Genomic DNA, 24,275 nt, shown 5'->3' on the forward strand with positions numbered 1-24,275 from the left:
TATAATAAATAATAATATAATAATATTAAATACAATTATTTTATATTTATCAATTTGTGTTTATTTAATTTAAAAAAAATCTGAATCATTTTCAATCAACCGTCTGCAAATATATTTGTGTGGAAGTACTTGGAGCTAACATAATAATTTCAAACATATTTTTAAAAAAATATTAATTATGATTCCGTCAAAACTCTCTGTGGATAATAAACGTGCACTTTGATGGTTTCTTTATGAAGGAATGTACATGTATAATAAATCACAGTGGCTTCAGGGCAATATCAATTAATTTTATACACATTTAAATAAAATTCAGAACAACCCACAGCCCTTTTAAGGATACATACATCCTGACGCTTCTAAACCGAAGCCACCTTTACACCGTAACTCTACACCAGGAAGTGGGAAAGGTGCTTATATAACCTCCAGTAAAGCCATTGTCGTGTTAATTTAAATTTAAACTCACCTTTGCACTGAGTGGAAGTATAAAAGTCAGAGTTACAGTCAGAAATATTCTCATATTTTCCAGCAAAAGCCAACCCCAGTCAGGTCTCTCTGTGCCTGCGTCTCAGCAGAAACCTCCGCAGGTGTTTTCTTCCGACCTCGACTCTGTGCGTCACTCACACAAACTCCGCCCGCCAGGTTTCAGTGGATTCATTGTAAAGATGTAACTGCTACTAAAACGTAGAACCACATTGCGGAATGGAAAATGGACAAATAATTCGGAGGTCAATAAAAATAAAGTCGTATATTTAATAAATAAGTTGTATTACCTGACAAGATTTCATCATAAAATGTGTCCCTACGCTAAACTGCCCTTGTGGAACATGGATGAATAAAATAGATACTTTGACAAAAGTAAATGGAATTACACTTATAAATACAAATAAAACAATGGTGAATAATGATAATACTGATTTTAAAAAAGTTTATATCTTTAATAATTTTGCTACTGTTTAGTATCCGTGTAAATAAAACTAAAGCTAAGTTCTCTACTGCACATTATGAATGCTACGTTTATCTCTGCCATGACGATTGTCAAACACTTGTAGAGGAGTTGGTTGTACCAGCAGACGGCGCTTTTCTGCAGAAAATAGAAAACTGCATTTAAAAAATATATCTCTGCAATGTTACTGTTCAGAAATGGTGTATCTAAAGCAGCTAAGTTCACTACTGCACTGCGTGAATGTTCCGTTTGTTCCCAAATGACCTATGAAAATAAATGTTACACAACATAGAAAATAGAAAACTGCATTTAAAAAATAACCTTTAAAAATGTTACTGTTCAGAAATGGTGTATCTAAAGCAGCTAAGTTCACTACTGCACTGCGTGAATGTTCCGTTTGTTCCCAAATGACCTATGGAAATAAATGTTACACAACATAAGTAGCTCTCTGTCATTTTTATTTTGTCAAAGGAGCTCTCAGAGGAAAAAGGCTGGAGACCCCTGGCCAAGACAAACTACAACAGTACAAGTCGAATGTTAGAAGAACAGTTTAATCATACATAGTCACAATTCTGCTGCCAAAAATGAGCTTGTTTCTTCATCTAACATCTGGAAATGTACATAAGGCCACCTGAAAATGTACATGACTTTGACAGTGTGACAAAAACTCATATGTTCATATTTATATAATTGACAATAATTTACACTGCTTTTGCTTTTACAAGGTAGTAGCTGTTTCAAAATACAGCACTGTTCTGTACAAAAATAATTATTGTCGTCTCCTGTGAAGTTTTCCATGATAGCAGAGGACTAAAATGCAGCCTTGGATTAAGTACAGTAATGTTTCTTTTTTTTTTTTTTTTTTTTAAACTGTCACAAATCAGAAAGACTATCAACAGAGGATGTTACAGCTCCAGTACAAATAGAGGCTGGCCTTTCCCCTAACAGATTTAAAAACAAAAAACAACATGCCAGATTATGAAGCCATAGAGGTTCCTTACTTTAAAAATGACATTGAATCAAATAAAACTGTATACATTATATTCAGGGGGGAAGGAGTGATGAATATACACAAACATCAAAATGCACATTTGCCTTTTTTCCCCCCAAAAAAGTGTAAAAGACATCCCATTTACAGCATAAACGTTTACAAATGTACAACTGTACAGACGAAATAAAAGCATCACTACAAATTTAGAGCAAGGCCTGTCAAAGAAACAAAAAAAAACAAAACACCACATCTAGACTTTTTTTTCCTCGGTTAAACTAATAATTTTACACTTAATAACTGCACATATACTACATGTATTCTACAATTATTCATATATGAAGCAAAGAAGCCATCACTACGAGCATTACAGGTGAAGTGTTTAGCGTTTGATGCCCCTCCCCCACCAGCCTCCACCAATGGACTTGCATACCCAACCAAATGTAAATTATTTAAAAAAGAAACAAAACAACAACATCAGACCGGTTTAAAATAATAATCTGACATCCCTGGTTCACTTCACCTCAGATGTACAGATCTGAGACAAGCTTGACTTCACCACTTCTCGCCCTCACCTGACTACTCCAACCTTCAGGCGGTGAGGGGGGGTTTCCATCAAAGGTGCAAGGTCCCCCAACCCCAAAAGCAACAAAGTTACTCATACATAAAGATGCTATACATCGTTAAACTACTGCAGCTACTACGACAACTACAACTACTACGACAACTAAGCGAGAGATGATTATTCAGTACGTAAAGTTACTGTTCTCCAGGGCAGTGTTCATCTCAAAAAACTACCAGACGGATTAGATGTTACACAAAACAAGATTAGAAAGAAATTCATTGCCAGGATTAAAACGTTTGTCACAGCATGCCAATGCATACCAAAGGCCCACCCCCCAGGAAAACAAAAGACACAAGCAGCTCCCCAACTGCTGTCAATTCATGTCAGGCTTCTAGCAGATTCGCACATCCACTGTACAACCAACCCTGGTGCTCTGCTTCCGTGTTTCTACGTTCCAATGGTTGGTTTTGTCATCTTGTATCAAACCTCAATCTTGAGCGATTAGGAATGCAACAATTAAAAAAAAAGGGGGCTCGGTGGACGCGGTGTCACGAAATCTGATAGGCTGTGATGTTTAGTACCAAAACTACAAGCAGATTACGAGCTGCTCGGCTGAGAGTGTGTGGGGGGAGTGGGAGGGGGTGAACATACACCACCTCTTAGCTGGAAAAGAAGGCAAGAATTAAAACAACTGTTCCTTGGAAAACAAACGCACTACCCTGGACTAGAACACCGATCCCTGAAGCCAAGCTCGCAAACTGGTCCTGACGACCTCGACGTCTGTGGCACAAAGTGGATGGAAAAGTTCCTGTCTGTCCCTACGATGGCGTGCTAGTGAAAACTACTCTAATCCAACAGCTGCTTTGGCATTGGAAGCACACGTACTGTGCATGGGGTCATATACAAATATTCCGGATTTAATTTGAACAGTTGACAAAGGGCAGGTTACAAAACCAAAACTGACCTTTTCTTCTTCGTGTACCCTTATAAAGTCACTTGCTGGTGTTAAGAATAAGAATTGTAAATTTTCAGCAAATGTGTAATAAATTTCTTTTTCTACAGAGAATTTACAAGTAAAAAAAAATTAAATGTACATATTATGACAATTGTTCAAATACATCAATTACATCATTAACATGGGCTTGTGCTTTACCCAGAAAAAAAAAAAGAAAGAAAAATTTGTTATATCACAGCCTGTTGACTTTGTCTATCCCTCGCTGAGGACCTGCACCAGGGGTGTCAGAGTGGCAGGGTTAAATTGTCACAGCGTACTCATGTGAAGACTCGTGTGTTATTAATTTTTGGTAACCACCAACCCCCACCACAGAAAAAAAAGGTCAGAGGTCATCAAAGGCCGTATGGCTAAGAAGCTCATCTCTCACAGAACAAGGGCAGGTTTGGAATCCTACTCGTCTTCGTCGGGGGACCAGGCTACATGAGGCCATTTGTGGGGCCACCAATGGGACCCAGTTCGGATCCACTCTTCATGTAATATTTCTCTAGCTTGGCCAGGATGTGTTTTCCGTATGTGTACTTGCGCAGAGTGGCAATATGAGGCCGGATCTAAATAGGACGACAAAAGATTAAAATCAATATTATAAAAACAAAACTCTCACAACAATCTTGAATGCACTATGGCAATATTTATTTACCACAAATACACAACAGATAAAAAACTCCTTGAAGACATCAATCATCTTGTACTTTCATGTTATATTTAATGTATTTTGGTGTGTCACTGCTCAGTCAACAAGAGTTCTATTATTGTTTTACCACAGTAGCACAAAAAGCAAAATCATGAAGCAGATAAAAACAAAGGTTACTTTTAAACAGGTTTTTCCACAGACTCACCTTGTGCATAATTATTTTGCGCTGAGCTGGTTCTGCCATGTCAATCATTCTTTGGACAACATAGTTGGCATACTGGTCCTTCATCATGGTGTACAGGGCGCTGTGAGGCCCATCCTTCTGGCAGCACACTTCATCGATCAGAAGAGCTCTCTCAGAGCGGGAAGAGTGGATGACACACTTCTCCACGACATTGCTGAGATTTTAAAGAAAGGGAGAGGTTGTTATTGTAAACAAGTCAATATTTTTATTGCACCTGCCTCACACTGGTTCATGAAATCAAAACACCGTAAGGCATTCGTTCTATTCCGTGAGGTATTGTTTAAAAATAAAGGAAAACAGCAATATCTCTACTTGTAGAAAAGATCATTTTGGGTTGTTCTTAATGTTTCTTGATTTCTTATTAATTAGGTTAGAAACAAAGTTTAAAAAAAACAACAACCCACAAACAAGTACAGTGCACAAAACAAAACCATAACCCCTCACCTTGCAAACTTGTGTTGGCTCAGGATGAGAACTTTTCCACGGACCTCTGCTACTATCTTGGTCTTGTCTTCAGGTCTGCCATGCTCCAGAACATGCTGAATGACGTAGTTACCGTACTGATCCTGCAGGAGGCAGTGAAGGGGTGAGCTCAGTGGAAACAGTCGTGTGTGTGTGTGTGAGATTCTCTGATGCTTTGATTCATTCTCATGCACTAGGATTCGCTGTTGGTCTTGATTGGTGTGAGATTCCAAAAAACATTAAATGATCATGCAGCTCTACAATGATAGGTGGACGACTGAGTGACACCCCCATTTGTAGTCTTGTACAAAACCCTTACGTCATCACTGCGGAAGGTCAGACAAAACAGATGCTGCCGGTTTGATGCATTATTGACCAAACAGCTCAGAACACAACCGGCAGCATCTTTGCCCCTTCAGAAATGGGTGATAGACAGTTAGGGGTGTGGTTTTAGGTTAGGCAAGTCGAAGCAGCGATTTGTTGGATAGGTAACATGATCTCCAGGTTCAGCTGAGAAGCATTTGCCTTCAAATTCATTTCCTGTCAATCCGTTTTATTGAGACCAACTAGCGTTACTTTATATTTTTTGGACATGTAATTAATTCAATGTGTGCACCACTTGTATAGTCCAATTGTTTCAATTTAAGTTAAATCCAGGAGGATTTAACTGCAAAAAGAAAAAACAACCAAAAAACCCAGATTGACCAGGGAATTATGCTGGCAAATAAAAATAAGCATAAGCATTGTGAAGTCTCTGTGGTATGAGGCAACAGAGAGGAAAGACAGAAAGAGCAGAGGTTAGAAGGCAGTTGACAGTTTGGAGGAATTACTATTATTTTTTTTAAATCAAACAGTTAGAAGAAGAGATTAAAAAAAGAAAGGGGGAGAACAGGAAGAGAGCACAGGGACATCCGCGAGAGAGGCAAATTGCTCTGACCTTGAACAGTGCATCGCGGGACACTGTATAATATGTTTTGGGTGTCATCTCCAATGAAACGCCTTGATATTTCTAGATGGAATAAGTGAAGGGGGGCAGGGTGGATGTTTAAATAATCACATGTCAGATGTAAATGAAACAGCTACAGCACAGATACATTCACTCCTACACTTTACACAGCATCTACATATGGAAAAAAAAACAAAACAAAAAGATGAAAGCAGAGTAAAAATATTTTTGATGTCCAAACACAACATGCAGAACACAGCTGACAGGATGGAGACACATGTGCTCACCTGGCCCAGCTGTTCAGAGTGTTGATGCAGCTCCTCCAAGATGGGGAGGGTCTGCTCCTGGGTGCAGTGCTCTAGAATCCTCTGGATCACTCTGCAACCGTATGGGTGTGTGGAGAGCACAAACACCTGGACAAGACGGGAGAGGATAAACAATTAAAAATAATCTGACATGGACTGAAGGTGAAGGGTTTCCTGCTAGAGTTGTGTCAATAACATTTTTAGAACCTTCTGACAGCATGGAAACCTTTACAGCCAGTTTTATTTTCTTCACATTAAAAGATTTTTTTTTTACAATCAACTAATCAGTAATAAACTAATATTTTCTTTAATCAGTCTTTACCTGGACTTTGTCAACAATTTTACTCTGTCATATTTAAATGTGCAGCAAATAATACACTGATTGAAAACTTGTCCAATTTTAACAAAAACCTTGAGGTTAAAGTGGTCAAACATGTGTGTCGTTTAAATAAGAAGCACACCTGTCCCTGGAAAGCATCAATAATGAACTGCAAGGCCTGAGGCTGGACACACTCGATGCACTTCTGGACCACGTGGTTCCCATTCTGGTCCTTCACGCACTTCAACACGTGTCCATCCAGCTCACGAACAATGTCACTCTAAAAAGTGAAACCAGAAGAGAATGGGGGCAAAGACATAAGGTTAGCCGCTGGTTATATACATTAATTGGGATTTTTTGTACAGAGAAGTAAAAGTCTCACTTACAATTACCTGCTGGTCTGAGGAAATGGACTCCAGGGCTTTCTGAATCACCCTACAACCGTACATCTGTAGAGCCAGGGGAAGAACGTGTCCACGGATACGAGTGGCCAAAGCCAGTTTCTGGTCCGCACTTCCAAACTGCAATTATCAAAACAAAGGAAACATTTACACATGTGGTAGAACACAGAATCGCACTCAGATAAATGCTGTGTAGTTCGGTAAGATACAATTTATTAGTGCCGACCTCAAAAAACTTCTGAATGACGTAGTTTCCAAATACGTCGGTCATGAGTTGGTAAGCTGCCTGTAAGATCTCTCCAAAAACCATCTGCCTCTCAGCGGGGGTGGCTCTCTCCAGCTTTTGTTGGATGAATCTAAGAATTAAACAACAATAATGAGTTAATAGTGGAATCCAAAAACAAAAAATAACGACTAACACCATCGGGGCTGTTTGTCAGTCACCTCGATCCGTGTTGGTCTTGAGAAAACTCCACCATGTGTCCTGGAAGGTCACGCAGCTGGAGGTTAGGGAAGCGGTTGTTTCTGAAGTCTTCTAAAAGGCGACTGCGACCGGACGGCATGACATCGGAACGACTGTAGCGAGGTCGAGATGGCGGAAACAGCTGGCTGCTGGAATTAAACAGACTGGAGGTACCACCGGCGCTCCGGTACTTGGCTTCAGCTCCAGGTGCTGCCGAAATGTAGCGCCCACTGCCATTTGTCAGGCCACCTAAAGGTAAAGAGTCAAGTTGAGTATAAAACTATACAGTGCATTTATTGACCTGTTAAATCCACATCATTTCTCTAACCTAGGTGAAGGCTTGAGGTGGATCCATGAGAGGAGGGCAAAGAAGGGGGAGGAGTCAGCGGGGAGTGGCCTGGGGTAAGGCCAATGGGACTGGGTGAAGAGGAGTAACCCAGGCTGTTGTAAAAAGGCTGACCAATGGGAGTTAGGGCACTGCCACCTCGTTTGTACGGGTCAGAGTTGGCCAACAGGGAGTCCCGGCGAGATACGCTGCTACTATTAGAGCTGGACACTGTAGGGGATAAAAGATCAGCATTAAAGTATGGACAGACTCTAAAGGAAAAAGCCTAAAGCCACTCAGATGAGGTGAAACGTCTTTAAAAAAAAGCCTTCTCCGTCCAGTTGCCCTCGATGTAACTATTCTTTGGATAAGGTGATCTGGATGACTGAGAACCTAACACAAAAAACTCTAAAGGTAAATAATTGTAGGTGAGGGATGAGTCACTGACCGGAGGAACCAAAAGCACCAAGAGCAGAACCCAGACCAACACCGAGGGAGCCGCCGGTATTGCTGAAGCCCAGGGAGGAGCTTGGTGGCGGCGGTGCAGCAGAGGTGTGTGAGAAAAGGGAACTGCTCTGAGAAGTGTTGGGCACTGATCCAGAGCCGTAGAATGAGCTGGACGGCAGGCCGCTGCTGGGTGGGGGAGCCTGCTGCTGTTGCTGTGGCTGTGGTTGAGGCATGGAGCGATACAGCCCATTGGCTGGAGGACCAGACATGTTGTTGCCAGAGCCAGATGCAGACACTGCAGCTGCTGGTGGACGAGGAGAGATAGTCAAAATGTTCCAGAGCACAAAGGACAGGAAAAGAAAAAGTGGCTGGGGCTGAGACTTCGTAAAACCTGTATTAAAACTAAAATCTGAATTCTTTTAGGTTCCTTGACCAGGAGGTTAACAGGTAACACTGTTAACCTTAGTCAGTATACCTGTTGTGATGTTAAAAAAAACATTGTGAAACAAAAAAGTAAAAGGAAGTCAATATGTAGGCCAGCACATACCAGCCTGTGCTGCAGCAGGGTTGATGAGGAGAGGGGTCTGGACTAAACGAACTGGACCACTCAACCCTGTACGGGCACCCGGGCCCATCACCAAAGTCCCATTCTGGTCATAGTACGCAGCAGGAGCCAAAACCTGGTACCCTGAGAGTATGAGAGCACAAAACATACAAGTATGAGTATAACAAATAGAAAGATTAAATAATAGAAACACAAATGTGATCATACCAAGAGGAAACATCGACAATGTGAAATGTTTGTCCAATTTGATGGCTAAACATTTTCCATTACACTTTGCACAGGACAAAGCCATCAACATAGGGAGCGTGTTCAGATGTCAATGAGAAAGACCACAGCAAGGCTGTCTACGAACCTGACATTCCTGCGTACGCCAAAGCAGGATTAGCAGCGGCAGCAGCAGCCAAAGACTCCTGCTGACTCTGTTGGCTTTGCCCTGGTGTAAGAGGTCGCTGGTTGCTTCCTGTGCGCATCACCTGAGGGGGAAGAGGTTATAATGCCGTCAAATGCATAGGCTTCTTAGCTACGCCATTAAAAGATTAAACATAATATGTAATTAAAGTCTAAGAAAACTTGGCTCTAAAAAAAAGGGAATTTCAATTTTTTTTTTATTTAATCAAATGTTCAACTCCCCAGGAAACAGCCCTCACTCCGTACATGTCTAAGCTAGCTGCTGTCTCTAAAATGCCCCCCCCCAAAAAACAATTGATAGTTACAAAAAAAAAAGTAAAAGATTTTGTGTCAAAAGTCACAAATGACATGACAGGTTTGTCACATCTGAGGTTTAGGTCAGAGGTTCACAAGAATTGGGGAGGGAGGGAGGGAGCTTTGCAGCAAATCAAATTTATTTAAAACAATAGAGAAATAATTTATTTGTAATTCTAACATTTATATGCTACATAACTTCCATGGAAATTTTGAAAAATCTTAAGTTTGAGAACCACTGGAAAAGTTCAAAATTGACCATTTCAAATGCACATGTTTGCTCTGCTCTTGTGGTAGGTTTTGTTCAATCTAATTAGAATGGCTAAAGAACCGCTCATTGCAATAACACTTAAACCAAAGCAATCTCAACAATATGTACCTGTTGTTGGCCTGGACCTGGTCCCTGATTGGATGCTTGCTGATTTGAATGATTGGCAGTAGATGCAGCCTGTTGCTGGAAAAGGTTAGCAGGATACACACCCCAAGGGACACCATAGTACTGAGGTGGAACAACTGTCGGACCTATAAAATACATATATGTATATATTTAAAACAGCCCCATAATATTGTATCATCCATTGAAACAAATAAAGTTGAACAGTTTATATTTAAAGGATTTGATCTGAAGCTTTGAATACCTGCAAGTGTGGCAGCGGCTGCCAGCCCAGCAGCAGTGTAGGGATCGGTCCCAGGGGGCCCAGCATTAATGATGTATGGGTTTGGCATGAAGGCAGGAGCAAGGCCAGCTGGGAAATGTGAAGAAATCCATAATTATACATTTGCTTTCAAATCCAGACACGCAGAGATCTGACATACTGTATGCAGTAAACAATGATGACACACAGTAACAGTGTCTCTAACTTACCTAGATGCTGCTGCTGAGCTGCAGCTAAAGCGTACTGCTGCTGTTGAGCAGCAGTGAGCTGTTGAACAGTCAGTTGATTGGATCTCTGGAACAACTGGAACAAGAGCAAACATTAAAAAGGATCACAGACTCCCTTGGAATCTTAAACAAGTTAACCTGGCATTTCATCAAACCTGCTGCTGAGAGTTGTAGTCAAACAACCCCATTGGAGTCCCTGAGGAGTCGACCTGGATCTGGTTCCCAGCGTAGTCAAACTGGAGGGACTCCACACCTGCTTGCTGCTCCATGCCTCCCATGTTCTGGGCCTCCTGGTTCTGGAAATCTTCGGCTGGGGACTTGTTTTGGACGGGGTTTTGCTGTTGGAGTGGGTGAGGGTGGTGCTGTCCCATCATCTCCAAGCCTGTGTGACTCGGCCCCATCCTCTCTACTGCTTCTGTGGGTGAAGCTTGACGGCTTCCAGGGGTTGGACTGGAAGTTGAGTGAGGTTTAAAATTAGTAATTGTAATTATGATTTACCTTAACACATTCAATTTACCAATGTAAATGAGGGGGAAATTATGTGATAATTTTATAAACCTACTTGAAGTCCTTTGAGTCTCTGTCCATGCCATTGAGTAGACATCTTCCATTGGCCTTCGCTGGATCACAGTCATCAACAACATTCATCTCTGGGCCCTTATCCTCTTCAAAAGGTGAGATCTTATCTTGAACCTCCCCTTTCTCTCTCCCATCTTGCTCAGCGTCTCCCCCGCCCTGTTTTCATATAAAGACGGTATTAAAGATAGGAATGCTCTTTGAGGTTTAGGTAAACCTTGTCCACTAAGCTTGTCGACTTACAAAGCCCCCGTTCCTGTAGCGACCATCCATCTTGTCACCAGGAGAGGAGCTCAGGACGTACTCCACCATGCTCACACCCAGGCCTCCACCTTCAGACCGAGGTGAAAGCACTGAATTGGCATCCCCATTCCCATGAAAACTCTGGCCTGGTCGCCGCTGCACCATGATTGGCTGAGACACTGAATGATCTGAATGAAAGATTGGAATTAAAACTGAGTGGTTGCTGTGATTATTAACTGATGCAGGCTCAGGACAGTTTTATATATTGGAAAAATGATTTATCTCAAAGTATAGAGTTTCCTTACGAGATGTTCCCCAGGCGTTGTCCCTCCACTCTTCTCCAAGCAGCATACCTTTCCTTCCATCTTTGGCAAGTTCATCTGATTCCCAAAGCTTTTTTGCAGGCAACAGCTAGAGAAATATACAGGTATGACAAAATGTTGATTTATTTTGGCAACTTTAAGTCTAACCATTAGCTTACTGTAATTTCCCACAGCCTTCTTTATTGTACATATTCACACGATCCTATGTGCTCTACCACCAAAAGAAATATGGAAAATGGTTTCTACACTCTTGCTGTTTTCAATCAAAAATAATCCACAAACCATATTTATTCATTCTCTGCTTAAGCAGGAAAATCACCACATGCATTTCCATTGATTAACTGGGTCCAAAATTAAGAAATAAACCAGTGCGGTACTTGTTCTAGTTTTTGCCATAATGTGCAAATAATGTTTTAAACTAAAAACAACAGATAAGGTGAGAACATCAATACATCTTACCTCTCCAATCCCCCTGGACTCCAAAGCAAGAGCTTGAAAGTCATAGTTCATTTCATCCACTGTTCGACCCTTGCAACATACAAAAAAAAAAAAGTTTTAAACAAAAGCACTTTTTGTCCTTGTAGATTTTGATTTATTTTCACCCTTCCAGGAGACAACTTTTTATATTTATTGAATCTGCATTTAAAATGTTTTTGAATATCTGAATTTACAACACAACGTAGACATTTAAATGATATTAAACAATACATGTAGTAAAATAAAACTGTGTAAACTAGCAATGGGCCAACAATAATTGACATAAAAGCTTAAACAAAGTCACTTTTTTTACTCAACTTAAAAACAGTCAGATTTAACTTCATTCTCTGCTTAAGCAGGAAAATCATAGGTCTCACCACATGCATTTCCATTGATTAACTGGGTCCAACATTAAGAAATAAACCAGTGCGGTACTTGTTCTAGTTTTTGCCATAATGTGCAAATAATGTTTTAAACTAAAAACAACAGATAAGGTGAGAACATCAATACATCTTACCTCTCCAATCCCCCTGGACTCCAAAGCAAGAGCTTGAAAGTCATAGTTCATTTCATCCACTGTTCGACCCTTGCAACATACAAAAAAAAAGTTTTAAACAAAAGCACTTTTTGGATTTGAATTGGATTTACCAAACCAATTATACTATTAAAATAATATAACCTTGAACACACTACAAGTATATCTTGGGGCATAGGAAAGATACATTTGCAGCACAGTGCACTTGGTGACCATTGAATTTGTGGCTTATAAAGTATTAAGTCTTAAAGATAGATCTTTCTCACCTGGTCAACATGATTAGCATCTCCAGTTGGCCACCGATGCTTACTTGGAGCACAACCACCAAGCTGTTCCCCAGGTTGCCGCTGAAAGAAATATCCAACCGTGGCATCGTCTTGCGATCTTCCACTCAGCAGAGGCTGTGGAGTACCAGGGTTGGGGTTGGGAACCCTGTCCATCCCTGGTAAATGTTGAACACCTGGAGCTGGTCCAGCTACCGCGACCGAAGCTAGGGGACCGCCACCATGTACTCTCACACCACCAGTCTCAGGAGCACCATTTGCATGCAGCATCCCACCTCTCGTCTCCTGCCAGGCCACGTCATTCATACCTAGGATGCTGCATGGAATGCTCATTCCACGGAAAAGCCTAAAAAAATTGAATACAATTTCCCTTCTGTTTAATAAATATACAGACTTATAGATCAACTAGTATAAATAGAGCCATGGGGTAACAAAATTATACCTGTTGATTAAGTAAACTGTACAATTGTAATGCAAAAATGTCATTTGTTAATTAAAACACCTCACAGTGCACTACGGTTGTGCTTATTTTAATGTGCAATTTCCCACTTTAGCAGAGTTATGATTGAAATGCTCCCTTCAAGGTTGCATCAGTTCTCTATCCGGCAATTTAAAACCTTCAGCATTCCTTTTTCAGTTGAACATAGAAAACTGCTGTCAAATTATCAGAAAAATGTGTTTAGAGTCTTAAAGTGACAGGGAACATCTTCAACATCTTCTATATTCTTGTCTCTGGGCCAGTTCTGTTGGGAACATCTTCAACATCTTCTATATTCAGTTCTGTATACAACCACTCTCTTCATGGTCAAACAGCCAATCTCATCCACTTATGGAATATTTCACCATTTGCTCGTCTCAGGTTCACAATCCAAGCTTTTAATAAGAATAAAACTCAGCTGATGAAGAAAACAAAATACTTGCACATTCACTATGATTATTCTCACTTCAGCCAACAAAACCCGTTTTATTTTACTGTTCGGGACTTAGAAGTAAACGCGGATTATAAACATCCACACCATGAAAAAATTAATAGCAAAGATTCTTGGTTGCTGGGGTTTATCCAACAAGCTAGTACAAAGGCGTCCATCTTGTTTCTCAATTCTGGAACCAAATCAAATAAATGTGTTTTATTGATTATAAAAACAATTGTGACCAGTTGCCAAACGATAATTTGTGGAAGCCTTTTTGGGAAATAGGGGTTGCTTTGTGACTACTAATACCTAATTTCAATGTTTCGTATTTAAACTATTTGCACATGTTTGACTTTGGCAACAGCATGAGTTTTTGCCACCCTGATAGGGTGCTTTGTGTACCATGCCCTTACAGAATTATTAGGCTAAATATTATCCTTTAATTTATATGTATTTTTACCTGCTAAGGAACCTCTCGTTAGCCACTGATAAAGTTTGAAGTGGATATTGACCTAAACTTCGTTGGGACATGACCGATTGTCGTGTTACTTGCCCAAATTACACATTATGCTGCGGTATGAACGAGCCAATCATACTCATGCGCAGCACTTAGTTTTAAACAATACATTCTGGCTTCATCGTGGTAGTTTGAACATTTACAAAGGAACAAAGCAACAACAAAAACAAGTGGCTGTCAACGACATCAGCCGCAAAAAGCGAGGGGTTAGCGTTGACGTTAGCTGCGGAAGCTAATGGCTTTTGACTAATGGAATTGATTCGGTTACCGACATTTAGGCACCCTCAGTGATTTACGTTTCATCAAATTGCACAGTGTAACATAATATTACAGCCAACTTTATTGGTCGTTGTAATAGACCGACATGCATTTTTTTCAGCTAACCGGCTAAGCTTCCCCAACCGCTAACTCCCTTGCTAATTTGGGAGCTAATTTTGCGGCATTTATTTGTAATCTACACAACTAATGTATATCATTGGTATCGAGATTTTCTTTTTTGTAATAAAACGTATTCCTGACGATATTTCCATTGTCTTCAGATAATAAAAAAATCGAACTTCTCATGTTAGTAACTGCTCCTTGGCTTAAGTAAGCGTTAGCACCATCATTAGCCTGGTAGCTAATGCTAACCGCAGAGGGCCCACTGTTTATTAAAGCATCAAGATTAGCACAAACTATTGCATTTTTACTGCACTTATAACTCTCAAGTATCGAACCTAAAGCGGGGCTTTGTTATATGCTTGGAGACCAAATAATGCCCATAAAACAATGTAAACGCGTGGCATGTTAGCATGCGCTCGTCTCCAACTTGGTGTTGATATGAGCTAAAACATGAAGCAAACATTGACTGGCTAAAACAACATGGCCCCCCTTCAAGTTCCAAACACAGGGGCCTTAACCGCTAAACAAAAGAGGGAAATACTCTCGCACATACAGCACCGCAGTTCAGCTTTCAGAAATCACAGGTTATTCAAAGCGTTGCCTTTCGACGTGAACAAATTAACACTGAGATACTTACGCGTCGTCGTGTCGAAAGAGGGTCTAATGCTTGTTGCACGCCTTCAAGCCAATTCTATATTGTTTTGTTTCCTTGGGGAGAGCGGTGATTTAGCAGAGGCTGGATGATAGGCACTGCTCAGTTTGCCGACGCCACTGCCCCCTCCCTGTAAATAACGTGAACTACGTGGACCTGCGTAGAACACTGTTAACGTAGTGTACTTTGGTTTATTTGAAGCAGAAATTACTGAGCGCGACGGTTTCGTACGTCACAAAAAAAGAGATAAATCTATATTGAACTGATTAAATTATCGTTAGGTAAAAAACTCATGTTAATATGTGAAATATACAACATAATTTGTTGTAACAATTAAATAAACCATAACGCTTTTGTGTTAGTCATTGAATATATATTTTTTTACAATATAGTTTCTTTTTTCGCGCATCGTATTTTCTGTTATGTTCTGGTGGCAAATGTACTTTAAAAAAACACTGCTTCTAAAACTGATTGAGACTCAAAATCTCAAAAGCTGTAACATCCACATAAACTAAGAACTTAACTCCACAACACATTAAAGGCAAGTCAAGGCAAGATCACATCTGAAGCACAAATTTAATAGCAGTTGTGTCGAATGGTTGCACGATAACATCCACATACGTTCAAGCATGTCCTTAACCCTCGGCTTTCAAAGCCACCCTCAGTTTTTTTTAGATTAATTAAAGTAAGCTGTAAACTGATAATGTGCAGGATATTGGCATAAATACTATTTATTTTTAAGAAGTACGTTTTTATATCTTATTTTAGATGAACTTCTAAAAGAGTCTAGGAAGTATTTTTAAATTATTATTTTTATTCTGTTTACTTTAATTGAACAATAATAACTTGTAAATGTGTGGATAAAAAGGCTTTATCCAGTAGAGGAAACTTTTTAAATCGGCATGTCATCATCAAGATAGATTAAAACGTATTTGTATGTATAAAATCATACATAAGAGAAAACATATCAGAATCAAACATAAGCAAATAAATCACAGCCATACAGAAAGTAAGGCTTATACATTTGAACATTAAGAGTTAAATGCAGTGATTTACGATGTAAATCATTTTTTTCTGATAATTGGTCAAACCTATTAGTTCATTACAGAGATGTTACCAAATATAATCCCTCATGTAGTCAGATTTGGGCTGAACCCGGGTCGGCTGGATCCTCGTGGTCCATGACCCTCCTCTGAATGTGGAAAACCCGGCCGAGTCCAATCACCTTCTCCCTTTACAGACAGTGATCTCATCTCTCGATTTCCTATTGGGTTGCTATATTTAGTAGAACCACCAGTGCTTTATAAAGAGCAGGGTTTCACTGTAGAGGACAAAAGTGTGTGAGAAACCACGTCGTCTGACGGGATGAACCAGCCCAGTGTTTATTAGAAGACACACACACCCACACTTCTATATATATATATATATATACACGACAAAGGCGAGAGTTCTCTGAGATTTGGATGCGACGTTGAGACAGAGCTACGTAACGAAGGGACGAGGATGGCAGACATACGCAAAAAACTTGTGGTGGTCGGGGACGGAGCATGCGGTAAGACGTGTCTCCTGATCGTTTTCAGCAAGGACGAGTTTCCAGAAGTCTATGTCCCGACAGTGTTTGAGACCTACGTTGCGGACATAGAGGTGGAAAACAAACAGGTCCAGTTGGCCCTATGGGACACGGCCGGACAGGAGGACTACGACCGCCTTCGCCCTCTCTCCTACCCGGACACAGATGTGATCCTCATGTGCTTCTCCGTGGACAGCCCGGATTCCCTGGAAAACATTCCGGAAAAGTGGGTGCCCGAGGTCAAACACTTTTGTCCCAACGTGCCCATCATACTAGTGGCCAACAAGAAGGATCTGCGCAACGACGAGGGCGTAAAGAACGAACTGTCCCGGCTGAAGCTGGAGCCGGTGAAGGCAGAGGACGGCCGCGCCATGGCCACGCGCATTGGCGCTTATGACTATTTGGAGTGTTCGGCCAAAACCAAGGAGGGGATCTGGGAAGTGTTCGAAAGCGCGACACGTGCGGCCCTGCAGAAGCGACCCACGCCGCCAGGGGGTTGTCTCAAGTGTTGTGTTTTGATGTGATGTGTCCACGGTGCGTGGAGGAGAACCACCCGGGAGAGGCAGACGTTGCACCACGGGACCCGTGTCTGGACATGCCTGGCAGTGGCGAGGTCACTGCCGCATGGGTTTGGATACACCCTGAGCAAGGACTGACCCAGAACTGTTGACTGAGAACAGAGATTTTGTTGTTGTTGTATCGGCTGGCTGTGTGTGAAATGCACTGTGAAAGTGTGTGTTCTTGGTGGATCACATGATCCACTCTGACTTTATACAATGTGACCGACGATTTGACAAAAGACTGATTTTTACAGTGTTAGCAACTTTGTCTAAAGGACACTGTGCCGCGGCCAAGGAAGCAAAACAGTTCCAGTTCCTCATTTTGTATTGTAAAATGGAGGTATTGAGATGTTCAGTTTTTCACAACAAAGGCGTCCATCTTGTTTCTCAATTCTGGAACCAAATCAAATAAATGTGTTTTATTGATTATAAAAACAATTGTGACCAGTTGCCAAACGATAATTTGTGGAAGCCTTTTTGGGAAATAGGGGTTGCTTTGTGACTACTAATACCTAATTTCAATGTTTCGTATTTAAACTATTTGCACATGTTTGACTTTGGCAACAGCATGAGTTTTTGCCACCCTGATAGGGTGCTTTGTGTACCATGCCCTTACAGAATTATTAGGCTAAATATTATCCTTTAATTTATATGTATTTTTACCTGCTAAGGAACCTCTCGTTAGCCACTGATAAAGTTTGAAGTGGATATTGACCTAAACTTCGTTGGGACATGACCGATTGTCGTGTTACTTGCCCAAATTACACATTATGCTGCGGTATGAACGAGCCAATCATACTCATGCGCAGCACTTAGTTTTAAACAATACATTCTGGCTTCATCGTGGTAGTTTGAACATTTACAAAGGAACAAAGCAACAACAAAAACAAGTGGCTGTCAACGACATCAGCCGCAAAAAGCGAGGGGTTAGCGTTGACGTTAGCTGCGGAAGCTAATGGCTTTTGACTAATGGAATTGATTCGGTTACCGACATTTAGGCACCCTCAGTGATTTACGTTTCATCAAATTGCACAGTGTAACATAATATTACAGCCAACTTTATTGGTCGTTGTAATAGACCGACATGCATTTTTTTCAGCTAACCGGCTAAGCTTCCCCAACCGCTAACTCCCTTGCTAATTTGGGAGCTAATTTTGCGGCATTTATTTGTAATCTACACAACTAATGTATATCATTGGTATCGAGATTTTCTTTTTTGTAATAAAACGTATTCCTGACGATATTTCCATTGTCTTCAGATAATAAAAAAATCGAACTTCTCATGTTAGTAACTGCTCCTTGGCTTAAGTAAGCGTTAGCACCATCATTAGCCTGGTAGCTAATGCTAACCGCAGAGGGCCCACTGTTTATTAAAGCATCAAGATTAGCACAAACTATTGCATTTTTACTGCACTTATAACTCTCAAGTATCGAACCTAAAGCGGGGCTTTGTTATATGCTTGGAGACCAAATAATGCCCATAAAACAATGTAAACGCGTGGCATGTTAGCATGCGCTCGTCTCCAACTTGGTGTTGATATGAGCTAAAACATGAAGCAAACATTGACTGGCTAAAACAACATGGCCCCCCTTCAAGTTCCAAACACAGGGGCCTTAACCGCTAAACAAAAGAGGGAAATACTCTCGCACATACAGCACCGCAGTTCAGCTTTCAGAAATCACAGGTTATTCAAAGCGTTGCCTTTCGACGTGAACAAATTAACACTGAGATACTTACGCGTCGTCGTGTCGAAAGAGGGTCTAATGCTTGTTGCACGCCTTCAAGCCAATTCTATATTGTTTTGTTTCCTTGGGGAGAGCGGTGATTTAGCAGAGGCTGGATGATAGGCACTGCTCAGTTTGCCGACGCCACTGCCCCCTCCCTGTAAATAACGTGAACTACGTGGACCTGCGTAGAACACTGTTAACGTAGTGTACTTTGGTTTATTTGAAGCAGAAATTACTGAGCGCGACGGTTTCGTACGTCACAAAAAAAGAGATAAATCTATATTGAACTGATTAAATTATCGTTAGGTAAAAAACTCATGTTAATATGTGAAATATACAACATAATTTGTTGTAACAATTAAATAAACCATAACGCTTTTGTGTTAGTCATTGAATATATATTTTTTTACAATATAGTTTCTTTTTTCGCGCATCGTATTTTCTGTTATGTTCTGGTGGCAAATGTACTTTAAAAAAACACTGCTTCTAAAACTGATTGAGACTCAAAATCTCAAAAGCTGTAACATCCACATAAACTAAGAACTTAACTCCACAACACATTAAAGGCAAGTCAAGGCAAGATCACATCTGAAGCACAAATTTAATAGCAGTTGTGTCGAATGGTTGCACGATAACATCCACATACGTTCAAGCATGTCCTTAACCCTCGGCTTTCAAAGCCACCCTCAGTTTTTTTTAGATTAATTAAAGTAAGCTGTAAACTGATAATGTGCAGGATATTGGCATAAATACTATTTATTTTTAAGAAGTACGTTTTTATATCTTATTTTAGATGAACTTCTAAAAGAGTCTAGGAAGTATTTTTAAATTATTATTTTTATTCTGTTTACTTTAATTGAACAATAATAACTTGTAAATGTGTGGATAAAAAGGCTTTATCCAGTAGAGGAAACTTTTTAAATCGGCATGTCATCATCAAGATAGATTAAAACGTATTTGTATGTATAAAATCATACATAAGAGAAAACATATCAGAATCAAACATAAGCAAATAAATCACAGCCATACAGAAAGTAAGGCTTATACATTTGAACATTAAGAGTTAAATGCAGTGATTTACGATGTAAATCATTTTTTTCTGATAATTGGTCAAACCTATTAGTTCATTACAGAGATGTTACCAAATATAATCCCTCATGTAGTCAGATTTGGGCTGAACCCGGGTCGGCTGGATCCTCGTGGTCCATGACCCTCCTCTGAATGTGGAAAACCCGGCCGAGTCCAATCACCTTCTCCCTTTACAGACAGTGATCTCATCTCTCGATTTCCTATTGGGTTGCTATATTTAGTAGAACCACCAGTGCTTTATAAAGAGCAGGGTTTCACTGTAGAGGACAAAAGTGTGTGAGAAACCACGTCGTCTGACGGGATGAACCAGCCCAGTGTTTATTAGAAGACACACACCCACACTTCTATATATATATATATATACACGACAAAGGCGAGAGTTCTCTGAGATTTGGATGCGACGTTGAGACAGAGCTACGTAACGAAGGGACGAGGATGGCAGACATACGCAAAAAACTTGTGGTGGTCGGGGACGGAGCATGCGGTAAGACGTGTCTCCTGATCGTTTTCAGCAAGGACGAGTTTCCAGAAGTCTATGTCCCGACAGTGTTTGAGACCTACGTTGCGGACATAGAGGTGGAAAACAAACAGGTCCAGTTAGCCCTATGGGACACGGCCGGACAGGAGGACTACGACCGCCTTCGCCCTCTCTCCTACCCGGACACAGATGTGATCCTCATGTGCTTCTCCGTGGACAGCCCGGATTCCCTGGAAAACATTCCGGAAAAGTGGGTGCCCGAGGTCAAACACTTTTGTCCCAACGTGCCCATCATACTAGTGGCCAACAAGAAGGATCTGCGCAACGACGAGGGCGTAAAGAACGAACTGTCCCGGCTGAAGCTGGAGCCGGTGAAGGCAGAGGACGGCCGCGCCATGGCCACGCGCATTGGCGCTTATGACTATTTGGAGTGTTCGGCCAAAACCAAGGAGGGGATCTGGGAAGTGTTCGAAAGCGCGACACGTGCGGCCCTGCAGAAGCGACCCACGCCGCCAGGGGGTTGTCTCAAGTGTTGTGTTTTGATGTGATGTGTCCACGGTGCGTGGAGGAGAACCACCCGGGAGAGGCAGACGTTGCACCACGGGACCCGTGTCTGGACATGCCTGGCAGTGGCGAGGTCACTGCCGCATGGGTTTGGATACACCCTGAGCAAGGACTGACCCAGAACTGTTGACTGAGAACAGAGATTTTGTTGTTGTTGTATCGGCTGGCTGTGTGTGAAATGCACTGTGAAAGTGTGTGTTCTTGGTGGATCACATGATCCACTCTGACTTTATACAATGTGACCGACGATTTGACAAAAGACTGATTTTTACAGTGTTAGCAACTTTGTCTAAAGGACACTGTGCCGCGGCCAAGGAAGCAAAACAGTTCCAGTTCCTCATTTTGTATTGTAAAATGGAGGTATTGAGATGTTCAGTTTTTCACACTGATTTACACCACGTGGAAGAAAACTTATTATTATTTTATATGCACCACATCTTAATACTGTTGGTTCTAAGTCTGACTTGGACTTGGGCTGCAGCAGCAAACAGTTATTATTCTGATACTCCATTTGATTCACAGAAGGAACAGGATGTTTTTATAAAAACAAAAACGTTACTTTAACTCACAGTTATTTCTTTATTGCCAATTATTTTGTCAATTGGACAAATTATCATGAAACCTACAAATTCCAGAAAGTGGTTGGATAAAATGTTTGGCTCATCCAAACCCTCAAATCATGGCTGCCTTAAATTGTTTTGGCCCACAAATCAAAGTTTACTATTTTATAGAGATAAACAAACCAGACTGTAGTTCTAGTTAAGCTTTTTTTGTTAATAAAAACAAAAAGCTTATTCAGAACTATGAAATAGTTCATAAGTTAGTCAACTGATAGCTGCAGTCCCAGTCCGCAAACCAAAGATTTACTGTTTCAGAGTTTATTCATAAAAGAGCAGCTGAAATCACAGGAGTTGCTATAAAAAACAACAACAATGAATCATTTTTTTTTAGTTTCATTTAATTTATATATTTATCAAATTCTAATTGGAAGGATTGTCACCCTGAGAGCTGTGGTGTAACAGGCTACATTTGAATCTGGAGTCTGCACATTGAAAGAACTACAGATGAAAAGTGTAATTTTATAAACAGCTTTATGTAAAGGTACAAAAATCTGATACTGAAATAATGATTTTATAATGATTGTATGGCCTCGGGATATTTACAAGCTGACATATCTGATGGCTGTGGCTCTCTGACGTTGTTCATTTAAACCCAGAATGTTTTGCTGGTTTTATTAACTCAGTGATTCTTAAATGGTCTCGACCCAGAACCCAAACCTAATAATACAACCTTTTGGTTTGTAACCTAACAGTAAAAACCGGGACATCTACATATACATCTAATGCTTACGGCTTTGCGTTTCAAAACGAGCAATTATGCTTGTCATACTGCCGCAGTATTGTAGGTGTCATTCCTGTTTCTGCCAATAAGGGGTGAAGCTCCAATGACAACAGTTAGTACTGTTGTAATGTTGTTAGATTAAAACGCACAATGAGTGTTTGGTAACAGCTCTGGAGCCACCATTTGAGAAATACTGAGTAAAAGAGTGGTTTTAGAAAAAAAGGAAAAATTGGCTGAATTTTAGCTACTTGCAAAATTTAATGGCATCGGGCTACTGAATATTAAATGTATTTCAAAGGAAATGTGTTACGTTATGTTGTTAAAACCACACTCTTCTAGTGATAACAAAGAAAAACTTTGGAGTATTTTTTTTTTTCCCAGGGGCTGTAAAAAGTTTGTCAGAAAAACTGAGTGAGGATTTAGAGGTGAAGTCCTAAAGGTAAATAAATGACTGTGAATGTACTTCAGTGTGTGTATTGTCGGAGCTTTGAAGGTAGAAGCGCATAAATCATTGTATGACAGCCTAATATTCCATTCTTGTGCAATAAATTCAGCTCATGTTGGATGTGTGTGTTCACAGCGGTGTTGTGTAACTGTTCTCTTACACTTGTGCTTGTCCTGAATGACAGTGATGAACATCCATTACAGACACTGTTGCTATAGTGAAATTCCAGGGGGCAAAGCCTGCTGGTTATACAATGGGACTTTTTTGGTGGGGGTGGCCTGGGGGGGGACTTTACTTTAAATGTGCAGTTTAAAGACATTAAAGATACATTTGTTGGGTTTGGGAGAGTCGCTGTTACCAAATCGGAGCTCATTTACGATTGTGTAAAAGTCAAATTCCTCCCTGTCTCTCTGTTGCTGGGATTTTTGCTGATTTAGAGAGCAGGACTGCATTGGCTGGATTGGTTAATTTTCCCACACTGGCCTCCCTTCATGTGCTTCGAATTTGCTCTATTAGACCCTGCCCACACACACACCAGACAGTTAATTGGTCTTTTATATATAAAAAGAAATCTCTCTGTAAAATAAAAAAAATGACAATATTAATGGAATGCTTTCTAGGTTTCATAATCTTTGAAGGGATTAATGTGTCGAACGAGTACGTTTATGAAAAAGGCAATAGAATTCATGTTAAACCTTGGTTCAGTTGAGCCTCGAACGTGTCTGTGGTTCAAACACTGTATAAGTTTAGTTAACTTCAAGTTACAAAACACCGAGTTCACTCAACGAGACAACTGCTTCAACAAATATTTTAATTTTTTTTAAGGATCCCATCACGAGGCCGTTTTTATTTGCATCCCAGACAATCTAAATGACTATTTACTGAAACATCTGTGATGGCTCTGTGGCCGCAGCAAAAGCCGCAGCCTGAAGAATGTTGCAAAGGATTATATTGGAATTTTCTAGAGCAACAGTGTTTGGTTTTGAACCTCCTTAACTGGTCTGTCTGCAGTCCAAATCTGTTTCCTATTTACTTACTGATTTCTTTTACAGCAAGAATTTAAAAAATCCACTCGCCAAATTCCAGAGAATAACATCCCTAACTTGAGAAAAAAAAAAGAAAATTCTCTCTTCATACTTGAGAAACTCTGGATTTTGGCATCCATTTTGGCATCGTTTGTTATTGTGTTCTGTTTTGGAATTTTTTAAACAATAAATTTGATATATCAACTAACACTGATATTTACTGTATATTTGAACTATGCATAAAATGCGATTGAAATACACAGCAAGTATAAAAATATATGTGTAAATATAGTGAATTTAATTGTAGCAACTCATGCATTTTAATGCAGTACATTTTAAGTTGGGGTACATACAGTATTCTACTCTACT

General features: G+C 40.4%; 2 protein-coding genes across 11 annotated transcripts; one reads left to right on the forward strand and one right to left on the reverse strand.

The window, feature by feature from the left end:
- Positions 1 to 1,389: 1,389 nt before the first annotated feature.
- On the reverse strand, positions 1,390 to 19,182 carry pum2 (pumilio RNA-binding family member 2). 9 transcript variants are annotated; one of them, XM_017033610.2, is made up of 23 exons: positions 18,975 to 19,182; positions 12,628 to 12,991; positions 12,344 to 12,412; positions 11,332 to 11,437; positions 11,027 to 11,214; positions 10,770 to 10,942; positions 10,363 to 10,657; positions 10,190 to 10,283; positions 9,963 to 10,070; positions 9,704 to 9,846; positions 8,975 to 9,095; positions 8,605 to 8,745; positions 8,059 to 8,361; positions 7,614 to 7,841; positions 7,267 to 7,534; positions 7,049 to 7,178; positions 6,808 to 6,942; positions 6,564 to 6,701; positions 6,085 to 6,210; positions 5,789 to 5,860; positions 4,834 to 4,955; positions 4,351 to 4,543; positions 1,390 to 4,062 (listed from the first exon to the last, which is right to left on the reverse strand). In XM_017033610.2, exons 2-23 carry the CDS (start codon positions 12,976 to 12,978, stop codon positions 3,931 to 3,933), a joined length of 3,636 nt encoding a protein of 1,211 aa, XP_016889099.1. In that variant the 5' UTR covers positions 12,979 to 12,991; positions 18,975 to 19,182; the 3' UTR covers positions 1,390 to 3,930. The 9 variants fall into 9 exon arrangements, with proteins under 9 accessions (XP_016889099.1, XP_016889098.1, XP_024912694.1 ...); XM_017033609.2 differs by lacking the exon at positions 18,975 to 19,182 and adding an exon at positions 15,092 to 15,298; XM_025056926.1 differs by lacking the exon at positions 18,975 to 19,182 and having other exon boundaries at positions 8,059 to 8,358; positions 12,628 to 12,978.
- On the forward strand, positions 16,428 to 24,114 carry LOC103380909 (rho-related GTP-binding protein RhoB). 2 transcript variants are annotated; one of them, XR_003050123.1, is made up of 2 exons: positions 16,428 to 17,576; positions 21,456 to 24,114. XR_003050123.1 is itself a non-coding variant. In XM_008313044.3 (2 exons), exons 1-2 carry the CDS (start codon positions 16,610 to 16,612, stop codon positions 21,077 to 21,079), a joined length of 975 nt encoding a protein of 324 aa, XP_008311266.2. In that variant the 5' UTR covers positions 16,428 to 16,609; the 3' UTR covers positions 21,080 to 24,114. The 2 variants fall into 2 exon arrangements, 1 of the variants encoding a protein (XP_008311266.2); XM_008313044.3 differs by having other exon boundaries at positions 16,428 to 17,145; positions 20,641 to 24,114.
- The last annotated feature ends 161 nt before the right edge of the window (positions 24,115 to 24,275 follow it).

This window comes from Cynoglossus semilaevis, chromosome 7 (assembly GCF_000523025.1).
Source record: "Cynoglossus semilaevis isolate Cse_v1.0 chromosome 7, Cse_v1.0, whole genome shotgun sequence".
NCBI classification, from domain to species: Eukaryota; Metazoa; Chordata; class Actinopteri; order Pleuronectiformes; family Cynoglossidae; genus Cynoglossus; species Cynoglossus semilaevis.